Raw genomic sequence first — 14647 nt, forward strand, 5'->3', positions numbered from 1 at the left:
TAGGAGCCATCTATATAATATTCTGTGAGAATTCCCTTAGAACCAACATCAAGGTTACTGGTCTATAGTCCCTGGAATCTATCTTTTTGTTCTGTTTTGAAAATTGGAATTTTGCCTGTTTTCAAATTTGCAGCACTTCTATTATATTCCGAAGATCACCACAATCACATATGCAGGGTTTTTTTTTTAATTTTAAGTCTGTCATTTTTATGAGCTTAGAGATTTGCCCCTCAGCACAACAGCTGAGTACTCTCTATCAATTTTCTCTCTTCTCCAACACTATTGTGTAGTGTATCACAATATTTTTTTGTTGAAGTAATGTTCTCTCAGGACATTCTTGATTCTGTGTGTATTTGTGTGTGTATGTGTTGCTCTCTACAAGACAGAACCATGAACAAGAATCCTACTTCTTGAGATATAAATTTAAAAATAAGGGAACAAAAGAATAAGGAGAGAATGCCATGTGTGTGTGTTTTCCTAAAGTTTATTGTCATAGAGAATGGTGTACACCAAATTGTTAACAACTTAGGGGAGGGGGTTGTGGTGGTAGTATGTGATTGGATGGAGAAGGTAGAGACTGTTACCTTTTTCTGCATTCAACTTTGAGTTGTTTGACATTACAATGAGTTGATATTTTCTAATACAATAATATAAGACATTAAAAATATGCTCTCTATCATTATTACTTCCTCCCCCAGTGGCAGCGCTGTGACCTAGATTTAGGAAAGCATTGCCCATATATTTCCTTTCATCAGTCTATAGCACACTCTCATAACAATACCACTTCCATTTTCTCTTTCCTTTTAATCCTCAATCAAAAGGATATCCATCCTACTTATGTAATGTATTCCTTTCTACGTAAGTGTTTAATTTCTTAAACTTCCATGCTATTTCTCTTTTCCTTCTTTTATTTTTCTCTCTTTTCAAAATACACACACTCTAGTTGTGGATTGCTAGTTGCAACTCACTTTTTTAAGTCTCAGTAATATTATGGAGATTAAACACACACACACACATACTTCAACTTTACTATGTTCTTTATACATTATGCATTCAGGGCCAAATCCCAGTTCTGTTGGATCTGAAGCTTTTATAATTTTGGGAGCCCACTTCAAAACAGAATATAAAATTGCCAATGCAGAATTACTAGTACCACTCCCAGGCCCTTAGAAGTGCAAGTGAGTTATCTTGAAGCATAAGCTTCATTACCATCCTGGTAGATGTGTTCCTATATGTGTTTGTGCTAAGGGAGGGAGGCTGGCTAGCCTGAAGTTCCTGGGTTGGGAATTCCAGGACTAGGATGGTATGGCCTTCAAAGAGGGAAAAGAGTGAGAAAAAAGGAAGCCCCATGGCTATCTTCAGAAATTCATCTGACTTTTGGTTTTAATCTCCCTGTTTTAGGTCTCTTTATAAAACAATTGTCTTTTTTTAGAGTAGCATTCCAGTTTTCAATAGCGACAAGACCCATGTTCAGCCAGGATCAGATTTCCAGGGCCCCATTTTAGAAACAAGCATAGCTCAAATCATGCCGAGCTTAAGAGCATTCCATGACAAGTGACAGAAGCTTTGCAAACTATGGTCAGAAGGCACATTTCATGACCTTTAGCCTGAGAAACATCAGGTGGTTTTTTTTTTGCTTTGTCCCCAGAAGATTGACACATAGGAAAAATCCAAAGAATCAGTGGCAAGAGTGTTGGGGACTGCGGCAGAAATCCTACAGTTTCAAAGTTGTCTCCAAAAAGAAGAATGAAAACCATAAGAAGGTCCTTTAGCCCAATGGTTCCCAAAGGAGGTTCCTCCCTCAAAGAGGAATCCTGAGACTCTTGAAGATAGGCTGCCCCAGCCACTCACATGTATACTGGGAGATATTGGACCTTGAGTATTTACAATCACAAATGTGCAAAGTATCTTGTCAAGAAGATTGCTATGTAACCTAATTCTGCTATTCCCACTCAGGATCAGTAATGTAGGCGGCAAACTTGTCCTAACAGAAGTTTACAAGACACTCATTTTCATACCCAAGGTGTCAGAATGGAGGAAAAACAATAAATGGCAGACCATTTTGTGTGTTTAAATGCTTAACAGATGTGTAATAAAGCATTTTATGAGATTCATTTTTAGTGTCGATTAAGATATATATTGCCAGTTATAAATGTATAAATGAAAAAAGAAGAAAAAGCAGCCTAGAATCTTTTGAATCTGTATTTTTCATAACACACACATGCTCTTACAGTATAATTTCTCCAGATTATGGCAATTAGCAATTTACATGAAAAAACAAATATGCAATTCTTTGTATACAAAGATGAAAGCATCGCTGGCTGGCCAGAGGTGAGGTGCTATCAAGGGCCAAAGAGTAGAGAGATGCACACTGGCCCTCTGGAGGATCAAACCCATACCCTTGGCACCATGTCTGCAGTACTCTTACCAACTGAGCTAACTGGCTGTAACCTTGCCATTTAGCGTCTCAGGTCTGCTAAGCACGATTGCTCACAAACACAGCCTCCTTCAAGTCTCCACTGAATAAGGTTTATTTTCAGCCAAAAAACTCTCTAGAAGCAATAGGAATGGATTTTAATATTTTCTAAGCATTGAAAATTGCTGGGTTTTTCCTCTGGAAGTTTCTTAAGCTTGAAATCCATGATTTTTCCCTGTGAGGTGATCCACTTGGTAATCTCTGCGCAGGCAGGTCACAGGCTACTCTTGGGCTAGAGCTGGGTTCCATTACTTCTTATAAAGCCCTTGTTATTTCTCTTAGGAGGGCTTGCAGGCTGAAAGCGGGGAAAGGGGAACTGGATATTCAGGGGCCTAGCTAATGTCATCTGATCTCACTTACCCTGAAGCTTTTTTGAATTTGGCTCCTCTTCACACAGTCTCAAAATATGCACCGGCCCTTCAACAGTCATTGACAAGTGGGTTCTGGAGTCAGACTGCCTGAATTGGAAGCCAGGCTCCTCCAATTACTAGCTGTGAGGCTTTAGGAAAGTTACTTCATCTCTCTGTGCCTCAACTTCCTTGCCTATAAAACAGAGATAATTTAAAAGCTGGAAGAATTTTCGACAAAATTAAATGAGATAATTATATTCAAAACACTTCGTCCAGAACATACAGCAAGTACTCAATAAATTTTAGCTATTAAAAAAATAACAACAATCAAAATTACAAAGTGCACAGGGCCTTAAGATAACAGAATGGATTGGAGGAGAAAGGGATGGAATAAATATGGGACATAAAGTGTTGGCAAAGAAATTATTTCTGGGTAAAATACAATCTGACAAGTTCCTAGACTCTGGATTGACTAGGGTTATTTTCACGCAGTTTGAGGTCAGGAAATAAAGAGAGAAAAAAGAACACTTTGGAAGGGAGAAGGGGAAGTGATGGTTGTGGGGTGAGGGGAAAAGAAGTCCTGAAGTTGGAAAACAAGTGCCCTACTTCAGGGTTTGTCTCAGCCTCATGCTTGGGGGCCATCTATTTGCCTTCTGGTCGGCTAGCCGGACTGACCTTCCCCAAGCTGGCCACAAAAATCCCCATAATGGCAGCTTACAAGGCAAAGTTTCCACGCTCTTCCATGACTCCTTTTTCCTTGAAAATAATAATAACTTTAAAAATGTGTAGGTTCTCTGTCAAGTTCTGATCAAACACCTAGCTTCCCCTCCCCCTACCAGGGGGGTTCCACCCGGCGATGCGGCTAATCCCCATGGAGTCAAGAAGCTGCTAGCCTCCCACGGAGCCTTGCAACTAGAGAGCCCAACGATCTAGCCTGGATTCTTTTGCCTGGTCTGGACTTGTCCCCTTAGACAGGCTAAAACACTCTCTGCCATCGGGGGCCACGGGGCATTTCCCCACACCCTACCGTCAGCAAACTGCATTGTTAAAAAAAAAAAAAGTCTCAACACTTGTTCCCTTTAGCAAAGATTCTCTTCAGATTTCCTTTAAATGTTGTATTTCTTGACTCTCTTGATTTCTAAAAACTAGATATGTATTAAAAAGTGTAACTTTCTATTAATTAGCTCACCTGCCCAGCTGTAGCTATGAAATGTTATTTTCAGATTAATATTTAACAAGATCTAGAAGAGTTTTTCTGATCATTCAGGAATGCTGAAACTGTGTTTCAAAAAGGCAAGATTTTGTGCGGTGGAGTTGTCAAGATTTGAATTCTTGGAAAATAAAATTTGCTTGGTTTACATCATATTTGAATTAACACGAAAATTCGATCCAGAACATCCGAGTTTCTTTTTGGGGGGAGGCGGTAGTTGGTTTTCCCGCACCCGTTCACAGAGAATTTTCTTTATTTAGCGAGACCGGGTTCCTCAGACTGTGGCGATTACAGAACTCACTGAGGCTCGGAGGTTAAGGAATGTAAAGGGGTCAAACTCGGAAGTTGAAACAGACACGAAATAAAAAAAATCCACCAATATATAAAGAAAATAATAACAAAGTTAGAAGCCTGGGTCAGAAATGGTGAGCTCCAGGTCTGTGGGAAGAATTATTCCTGTAAATCTTCCTAGTGGAGGTAGAAATTTTTTACTTAAAAAAGAAAGAAACCGGAAACAAACCCCCCACATCGCGTTCTGACTCCGGAGTGCGGGTGCGCGAATGCAGTCGATGAGCTCAAGGGAAAGTAAGCAGCCTTGGGACGTTTTCTAAAGTGTTCTTTGCAGTGCAAGAGCTTAGAATGCGGTTAGTTGTACACACCGACTCCCTTTCCCATAAACTCTTCGAGAGGTGCCTTACCTCTCAAGGTTAAATCGCCTCTGTCAGATTCTTTTAAACCGTGTATCGGACCTCCTGCGCTTTGTGGGGAAACGGAGGCGAACAGCCTGGGCACCCGGAAATGTTCTGCAACAAAGGAGCGAATGAATGAAACCCGGCCCAAGAGCTGGAGACTGGGAAGGACGCAGGAACTTTCTCTGAGCTTTGCGAATGCGGCGCACTGCAAACTTAGGACCCGGGGTAACCAGGGCTTCTGAGACTCAGTCTCTCTTAACTCCCAGCACCTGTGAACAGGTGCGGTTCCGACTGGGCAGCCCGGGCCTAGTACCAACCAGCCCGGGGCTAGAAGAGATGTAGACCCCCTCGAGGGGACTTCGCAGCGGCCCTGTCCACGCTGCGCTGCCCTAGGCTAGTGGCTTCGAAGACCAAGCTGTGGTAGCCCTGCGGCGCACTTGGTGTTTTCTCCCCGCCCCGCCCGCACAGGGGCTCGCCTAGGTCTGATCCCTAACCCAGTGGTAAGTCATTTCCTTATCTATCTTGATGGGTCTTTGCAATAAATGGAGCAATACAATTAGAGGAGCAGAAAGAGAAAATAGACAACTAGAAAAGTCACAAGTGTTTCGTGGAGAGGTGAGGGCGCGGGCTGTTTGGACTGCGGCAGAGCTGTGGGGCCCAGACTGGGAGCGGCGCGGAGCGGGACCGGTTTTCCGGGGCTGGCAGCTGCCTCGAAAAAGTTTCCTGTGGAACACTCGCCAGCGGGGGCGGGGGCGGCGGGCTCAGCGGTGGACGTGGGAGGGGGCGGGCGCCGGGGGCCGGCTCGCAAACCGTTATAGTCCTTCAGCACCTCTCTCGGCCAGTGGCCCCCTCGCCCGCCTCCCCGCCGCGGGGCTGCCCACCTGGCGACGTGACGCTGCACCAATCCCCTTCGAGCTGCTCCCGGGCCCCCTCCTTGCACCGCCCCCCTCCCCACCCTGAAAGAGGCGCACCCGCCGGGACAGACGCTGCGCTCTCGCCCTCGGAGCACTCCTTGGTCTCCGGGACGGACGCTCAGACTCTTCTCTCGCCTTAGCCAGACTCGTTTTCCCGCCTCTCAAACTCCGGCTTCCCTCCACTCCTCGCTCTTTTCCCTCCACTTTCCCCTCCTCTTTCTCCCACGCCGCAAACCCTGGTCCCCGTTGCTTTCCCCGGCCCTTCCCCTTCCCTTCTCCTCCTTCGACTTCTGTCCGCTTTCACCTCAGACTCCCCGAGCGTGCCTAACTCAGTCGCCCGCTCCGGTTCCGCTCGAAGCCATGGCGGGACCTGGGGGTTGGAGGGACAAGGAGGTCACGGATCTGGGCCACTTGCCGGTGAGTAGAGGACGCCCGTCACCCCCGAAGTGCTCTCTTCTGCGAGTTCTGAGCATCGATGGAGGGGACAGACGTCCGAAAGCCTGGCTAGGCCAGGACTTCGATGAGACCGCGACTGCAGGAGGGGACCCCGGGAGTGGGCTTGCGGGAAAGGCGCCCCCTGGGCACCCGGGTTGCTCCAAACTCACGGAAAGGCCAAGGGCCGGGGGAAGAGGGATGGTGGGAAGAGGTGGCAGTAGGTTGGTGCGGGCTACAAACAGCGGGATCTTTTCTAAATGTGGCCCGTTTGGTCTGGCGGCGCTCGGGTACTTGTCCTAGCGGGGCCCAAGGAGAGGCCAAAGAGCGCGACGACGCGTGGCTTCCTGAAAGCACGCCTCTCTGTCACCCCGCCGCCCCGTCGTTTGCTTCTTCTTTTGCCAGAAGAGATGCCCACTCTCAGCGTGACCTTTCCTTCTAGGTGACAGCCAGAAAATTAAAGCGTTGAAGTCTCACTTTCTAATAGCACTTTCTAACACCTTCTTACTCTGCCAGGGCACTGGTCCCGATTTAGTATTGCCGGAGCTAAAGAACTCGACGCCGCTTGGGGAAGAAGTGAATTCTGCACACCCCAATTTTTTTTAAAAAAATGTATTGCGCTCACTTGCTAACCAGATTTAGCTTTTTCTCGTGGTTTTCGTTTGCGGATTCTCCTTTTCCCAAATGCCCAGCTTTCCTCCAGAGTTGTAATTGATTGGTGAGTTATTATCGCCGTCGTTATTAGTAGACTTATTATTTTAGCAGCACCGTTTATTTCATTGGCATCTGGTTTCTGGCAGATATTGGATCCCACCCAAATCCGTTTTTCAAGTTCCCTTTTTAGATTGGCATTTCACTCGCACCCTCTCTTGAATGCAAAGGGCCCCTGGACTCTCTAAAGGGAATAAGCATGCACCGTGCTGGAATGATCACCAGGCAACTGTAGTACAGGGCAGTGGCCTGCTTGCTTTGGGAAAAGCTAAATATTAACCTTGAGGTTATGGAACTATTCAAAGTAGCAGTGCCTTAATTTTATACATATTTACATTTAAATATTGTCTTCCTGATGATGGCAGACACCTGTCCCCCTCAAAAATGGGGCATTCCCCAAGCCTCACCTATATAATTTTACACTAAAACAATGTGGAGGAGGAGGTGATGCACATGGGTAACATTTTAGCAAATTGTTCTCAGCCTTTTTTTTAAAGGAGCCTCAATGTAAACGTGTTGAATTACAGATAATCAGCACTGTGGTTATTGATGCAGCTTCATAAAATAAAGTCACAGAATTTTTAAAAGTTAAATATTTTTCCACTCAGTGTATACATGAGATTTCTGGAATATGGAGGCCTCAATTGGTGGTTTCCTTTCTGAACAGCACTTTCATATTCTGACTAGATTTGCTCCCAAGTGTAAAACCAATGAATGAAATGTTACCCTCCTCCAACATTCTCTGTGTACGGTGGGGGAAAGAGAAAAAAAAAAAAAAAAAAAAAAACTAGGGCAAATATGGAAACCACACGTAGGCAAACTGAAATAAACTCTTTTTTAAATTGACTGAAGGGAGGAATGGGAAAGACCTCCTAGAAATGATAGAACAAGGAACTCCAAAAGCAAGGAGAAAAGGTTTGATTGCTGCAAAAAAAAAAAAAAATGGGGGGAAATGGCCCAGACTAACTGACCCGGTCATGGCCCTGGACATGAGAACTTGGTGAGAGCCAAGAAGATAAGGGGAAAGGCTACAATCTTTACACTGCAGTTCACTGAAATAGTTTTCTGGGGGTTGGTGGGGGTGTGGAGGGGAGAAAGATGAGGTTAGTTTTTAATATAGGGATAGGAAGAAGACAAAATTTCAGGGCAATGATGTTTGGCCTCATTTTACAGACTTCATGAAAGTCTCGTAAAGTCCTCAACGTCTAACAATTTCTAAATTTCTATTACATAGGAGATATTTTACATCATGGAGAGCTTCACCATGTGAGCAAATTATGCATGTTTCCCCTCTTCCTGAACATCCATCAGGGTCTAAACCCTAAGAAATCAAGTGGAAGAAGAGCACCCCCCCCCCTTTAGAATTTTTTTTTTACATCAAATTTTTAGAGATTCAAAACATTCACTGTTGTTTTGGTCACTGAGGTATAGATTAGTGATTTTGGATTTCTTTGCATTTGACTTATTTCCTAAGTTGCTGAAGAAATAAGAGTAAATGAAAAGGTCAAGAGATATCTAAGTTATCTGTTTGGAAGTTTGCATTTTGATGCAAAGTAGAGATGATAAAGCAAGCAAAGAAACCTGCATATGGTGAGATCCCTTGTGATAATTATCCTCAATAGGATACATATGAGGTCAGAAAGTTGGCATCTGTCAACACCAAGTATACCAACTTGGCAACAGCCAGATAATGAGGGGGGATTCAGACTTTGGAGTTTCACATTGAGCAAAAAAAGAATCTTGAAGAGTATAGAATGATTAAATACGAGTATAGTTTAAGATTGATATATTATGTCCGTTCTAGGGCTGGCCAGCTAAATGACCACAAGACAAGGACCTTTGAGAGAGGCCAAGCTGGCTGTGCAAATTGCGATTTAGAGAAAGTAGTAGAAGGTTATTTGGCATTTTTGTTATTAGATAGATATCTTTTAAGACCTAAAATATTAAGCAATAGTGAAAGCTGGGGAAGCAGGGAGAGGGGAGAGAGAATTGTACTTTCTTTTTTGCATAACTCCCTAAAGTTAAAGACATAAAATAAAAGAGTAAACATAATAACCAGAGACTGACAGGTGGGTAAGCTACATTTTCTTTGTTAATTAATGGGTTACTGTCATTTTTCCATTTTTCCTGACTTACTATTTAATAAACATTTCCTATAGGTGACAAAACAGAAAAGAAAGTACAGAGATTCATGGTTTATGCTTCCTTTTTGAAAAAGAGAACAGCAAAACCATATATATATATATATGTGTGTGTGTATATATATATATATATATATATATATATATATATATATATATATATATATATATATATATATAAAATCTGTGTGTGTTGCACATTGTCTGCCAGCAGCAATACCTGGGGAGATATATATATATGTAAGTTTTTTTCCCTACTATGCATATGTCACTCAATCCTTGGGACTGGAAACTATTTCTTCATCTCCAAATCTGGCATGTCTTTCACTATGATAGTCCCCTTTGCCTTCTGTGCCCAGTATGGTAATGACATTCCTCACAACTCTGGCCTTGGTATTTGACACTGCCGTGTGTAGTCCTAATCTATATTGGGGTCAGGATTAGACAGGCCTGGAGGACAGTAGTGGCAGAGGTGATCTGAAATAGTACATGATCCAAAAAACTATATTTGAATTACATTAGGTTTATATTTAAATATAACTGCCAGCTCTCCCAGTCTTCCACCACCCAGACCAAGCCTGCTTTCCACACTCAGTCATGAGAAACTTTCACTTTCTCAAGTCCCTTAGCCCCCTATTTTGAATCAGTTTTACCTTCTAGTCCACAAGGATTGAAATATTCAGCATATCCTCCATTAGGTATTCTAGAGCATCACCTCAAAATGACATTGTACTTCAATCAGTTTTCTCAGTCTTTTTCCCCTCAATATCTAGAGCAGTGGGTTTTATGTTAATGCACCAGAACAGTGCCCAAGAATGATCTTGGATCTTGAGACCCATCCACAGAAATTCTGGTTTCATAATTCCATGGTTGGGACAAGGAATCTGTATTTTAAACAAGATTCTCCAGATGAGTCTCATGTAAGGAGAGTCTATGCAGTCCACAGTTTGAGAAACACTAGTCTAAAGGAAGAGATTGTCCTTTTTAAATTTTCTACTTGAATTGTGAAGCCCATTCCTCCAAATATCTCTGAAACTTACTCTGACACTTATTTTGTTTTATCTGCCATTTTCAGGTTCTCTCTCCATAAACTATTTTCATAAAATCACATTTTCTAATATTTAAAACAAAAGAACAGTAGCCTCTGCTATTTCTTCTAGGTACTGTGCAACCTCTTTTCTTCCTTTAGCTGTCTAACTACTGGAATGTGTTCTATGATTCTCTCTTACTGCCCTAAATCTGAAATGTATTGCTACCTATGATGACCATTTATCATTTCCACTTTGTTCTTAATTTCTGCTGTATTTGGTCCTGTAGATCAGCCTTTGCTTTTGCATCTCTTCCATGGCCAGCAAACACTGCCTTCTAGTGGTTCTTTTTCTTCCTGTTACCCCCAACCCCCTGCCTTTAATAAAATTACCCATCAAGGTTCCCATTTCCCCCCCTCTTCTTGAATTCCGAAGACAGAAACAACTCCCCAAATTCAGGATTTCAGGGGGCAGACTAGGACTTTTAAATTGCAAGAGTTAATTTAGATACATAGAAAAATATAACGAAGTATAGAGTATTTGCCCAACATTTTATGGTTCAAAAATGTTTTAAAACTTAGACTTTTAGTAATATCTTTTGAAAAAAAACTTTCACAAATTAAGGTTTCTTGTTAACTGACCATTCTTTTAACCAAATGGAACACCGGAACATACTGAACCACCAAATATTCTCTAAATTGATATAGCAGTCATAAATATACAAATCTTTCCTCTTCTGGTTTTCTTATCTCCGAGTAGCAGGGCAGAGGAGAGGACCAAGTAATCATAGAGACCCCCTTGGTGAGGACTTTAATTTCACAGTGACCGAAAAAAGTTGACTTCTCAATACTTCCTTCTTTGGGAGCCCAGAATAAGCTTTCTCTGACTATAATTCAGTGGAAAATCTGATACAAGAAATTGAGTAATATTACCCTAGTAATTAGCATAGTTCCCTTCCTCTTTTTGCCGAGTTTGACAATCATTTAGTCTTGAAAGAGATTAGTGTGGAGATGGGAACAAAAAAATATTGCATAAAACTAATGAAAAAAATAGTCTCAGATGAATACCAAAATGAGCTGCCTTTAAGAACAGAAAAAAAGTTTTTAAAACCTTTTATTATTAAATGTGAGCATGAGGAGAATTAAGATGTTTTGGTCATTTGTGAGCAGGAAAAATTTTCCAAACAACATGAATATAGATAAAATAAGGCCTCCAAGAATTCCACCGGCATTTTATTGTCCCGTTCGTTTCCTTGGTGTCTTTTTTAAGTATGTAAATACCTGGGTTCAAATATGAGTAAGGTACTTACATTATTGAGGGCTAGAAAAAGGATTACAGAAATTAAAGACCGTGCTCAAAGATTTGGAAATAAACTTGTTCAGATAATACAGTAATTCTCTGCTATATGGTATCGGGTTTGTTTGTTTGTTTGTTTTTAGCTAAAATGCAGCCTCAACTATAACAAAGAATGGTTTACTGATAGGAATCAGCTAACATATTTGATTCTTTTGACAGATGACCAGAGACTGTTTCTCCAGAATTAATAATGTCTCATATAAATTCCTCAAAGATCTCCTTTAAAGAAATATGCTAAATTGATAAACGCTTCAAGCCAAACCTTAGGAACTTCTTTGTTGGCTTTTTCCCATAATTTTTTCAATGAATTATAACAGCAATGATATGCTTGTTATCAAAGTTCACTATAACAATCTATTTTTAGTTTTCTTGAATCCTCAAAATTATCATTTAAAAAAATTTTTGTATTTTCATTGGGAGTATGTTCCCTGAACTATTTTCCTACAGTAATACTGTACATATTGTGACATTGATTTTAATGCTAATTTTAAGAAAGTAGGCTGCTAACAATTGTCATATCAATGCATTGGAAACATCTGGATTTTAGAATGTCAGAATCTGATTTTTTCTAAAGAATTTTAGAGCTAGGAAATCACTTAACACAGCACCTTTATTTTATATATGTGAAAACTGAGTCCCAGAGAGAGTAAATAACTTACACAAAGTCATATAGTTAATTAATGGCAGAACTGGGGCTATAACTTCAGTCTCCTGACTCTGTCCAGTTGAATACTTGTTGACTGAAGTAATCCCAGAGCTGTGTCATTTTCCTATGACACTTTTGCTAGATTACACAAGTATCACACCAGTTTAAAGGAATCTATAATTTCAGTCATATACATTGCATTTGCTCAATAGTTTTTCTGTTTAGCTCACATTTGTCACAGTGATAAAAATATTTTTAAACAAGGTTATACAAAGTTTGTATATATAAAATGTGCTTTCTATAAGGCATGTGAATTTCCAAGAATTTGCCAATGCTCCTATTACTTTGTGTATAAATTGGCATCTACTCATACTTCATATCTGTTTTGCTAAAATAGCAAAATAAGCTGCTAGAGTAAGAGTTTAAATAGTGATAAAATTCAAGAAACCATGTTTTGTGGTGAACAAGAAATGAATATCCATATTTTAAGGTAAGGAAACAATGTTTAAGGATAAACATGGAAGCCTTAAGAATCTGCTGATAAACATGTTATATTGTCTAGTTTTTTTTTAAAAAATGATGCTCTTTTAATGCCATGATCTTATTTTGTTATTCATATTTAGAGGCAATATTCTTTCTTAAGAATTACTATTAAATAAACAAGCTAGACTTTGTAGCCAGTACCTACTCATCATTACATATCTACTCAATATTACCATTGCTATATGGTAAACTTTCTGCCTGTCTGGTTAGCACTCAAAAGATGGATATCAAAAGAGTATTTCAATTGCAAGTAAATTAATTTATTTCTACTTTTAATAGCCTTTCTAATTAACTTACGAATATGCCTCAACTAGACATAATTGTATGCATTTTACAGTTTTATGATAATTATACAACTACTTAATGTTCACACCATTGCTTCTTTTTTATAAATGACTACACTCAGTCCAGGGAGATTGTGACAATGCTATTCTTTTGGTAAATAACACTTAGGTTCTTCCCATGGAAATTCTAAGGGAACAAGGCAGAATAGAAATACCACTCTAGATAATTTAATGCTTGGCTGTTTTTCCAAGAAAATTGAAAAGTTTTATCCTACATTTTTGCAGGATCCCACTGGAATATTCTCACTGGATAAAACCATTGGCCTTGGTACTTATGGCAGAATCTATTTGGTAAGTGGAGTTACATTAGGTATTCATTCTGCATTTTCTAATAACAACAGTGATTGCTAAGTTGAAACCCTACACTGCAAATCAAATAATGCCAAAATACATTTCACTTTGAGAGAACAATCAAATTAAGATAGCTCAGTGACAATTGTGAGAATTATTACAAAAAAATGGATTGGAAAGCTATAGTGAACCAACCAACAAAACATAAGATCTAAACATTATTAGCAGAAAATTAATAAAATCACTGAAGGAAAAGAGAGCTAATTCAAATAATATGTACCCAAATAAAAATATCACTTGTTTGATATTAGATGTCCATACCATTCTAATTACTGACATTCAACTTTTAAGCTGAATGTTACAAAAAGTTTCCATAGCATTCCATATCATACTATGTATATGAATGTGCACATGTATATGATAGCTTCCAAAATAATCTAACAAGAAAATCTCTGCATTTGTTTAATGATATTTATTAAGCACAAAATATATGCCAGGCACTGTGATAGTCTTAAGTGGTGAACAAAACAGATAGTCCCTACTCTTCCAGGGTTTATGGTCTAGAAATATGTAAGTGATTAAATGTGTGTATTTGTGTGTGGGTGCGTGGGGGCTTGGAGGAGGCAAATATATAAGTAAGCACATGAATAACTATATAATTGCAATTGTAATATATTTCTGTAAGAAAATTCCTAGTGATGTAAAAGTAAAGGACAGGGGGGCTTAATTTAGATTGAAAGGTCAGGCTCCCTGGGGGAATCACTGTTAAAATGACATCAGGAGGACAAATATGAGATAGCCAAGCAAAGGTATGGTTGTAGAGGATGATGTTGATTCATTCTAGGTAGAGCAGGGGCAGTGGTAAGGGCTGGATTGGAGATGGGGGGGGGTGCTTTAGTGGCCCTATCACCTTGATAAGGTGCCCTTCCCCCGCTCTCTAATATGGTGAATAGACATATTCTCAATCTTGTATAATGTTATGTACAAATGCAGGGTTCCTCTTCCCCAGGAATGTCCCTCAAAAACCAGATCACTGTCCCTAGGCTGATCCTTACTGTCGACTGACCACAGGTCCTCTACGTATGGGTTGTGTAGAAGTGTCTTGAAATGGGTCCAGTGGAAGGGGCTTCTTTCTAGTTCAGACAAAGGTGCCCTCTGCCTGCCAAGCCTTGTAACCTTAAGGCTGCATCTGCCCAGAAGTAGCTTCTTTTTAAAATTCATCTACCCAGGTAGGGTGGGGAGATCTTTAAAAGTTGTGCAAATGTGCCTAAAGCACAGACATTGAGTAGTAGAAATAGCATTGTGGAAGGATCCTAAAAGCAGAAAGAACCTTGGTGAGTATAAGGAACAGAGAGAGTGTCAATATTCATGACAAAAGTTTTTTCAAGCCGTTTTGACCTGACCTATTAACAGAAACAATAAGCTAGAGATGGAAATGTGATACAGACACAAATATATTGTTTCTGTTACTTCAATTGCATTCCAGACTAAATGATTAGTTAACATTTGTGTG

The 14647-nt window shown here is 40.3% G+C and overlaps 1 protein-coding gene and 1 long non-coding RNA gene across 7 annotated transcripts in view; one reads left to right on the plus strand and one right to left on the minus strand.

Moving 5' to 3' along the window:
* LOC309653273 overlaps positions 1-14647 on the minus strand; it is a 58701-nt gene that overhangs the window by 33449 nt on the left and 10605 nt on the right. The gene's annotated exons all lie outside the window — the stretch shown is intronic.
* NRK (Nik related kinase) overlaps positions 5549-14647 on the plus strand; it is a 144545-nt gene continuing 135446 nt past the window's right edge. For 3 of the 6 annotated variants that reach the window (XM_082447513.1, XM_082447510.1, XM_082447512.1), the window contains exons 1-2: positions 5550-6059; positions 13069-13134. In XM_082447513.1, coding sequence (XP_082303639.1) covers positions 6003-6059; positions 13069-13134 — 123 coding nt within the window. In that variant the 5' untranslated portion in view covers positions 5550-6002. Of the gene's footprint in view, positions 6060-13068; positions 13135-14647 lie in introns of all 6 variants that reach the window. The other 3 variants (XM_082447509.1, XM_082447511.1, XM_082447514.1) reach the window with 2 other exon arrangements.

This window comes from Balaenoptera physalus, assembly GCF_965194825.1.
Source record: "Balaenoptera physalus genome assembly, chromosome: X".
NCBI lineage: Eukaryota > Metazoa > Chordata > Mammalia > Artiodactyla > Balaenopteridae > Balaenoptera > Balaenoptera physalus.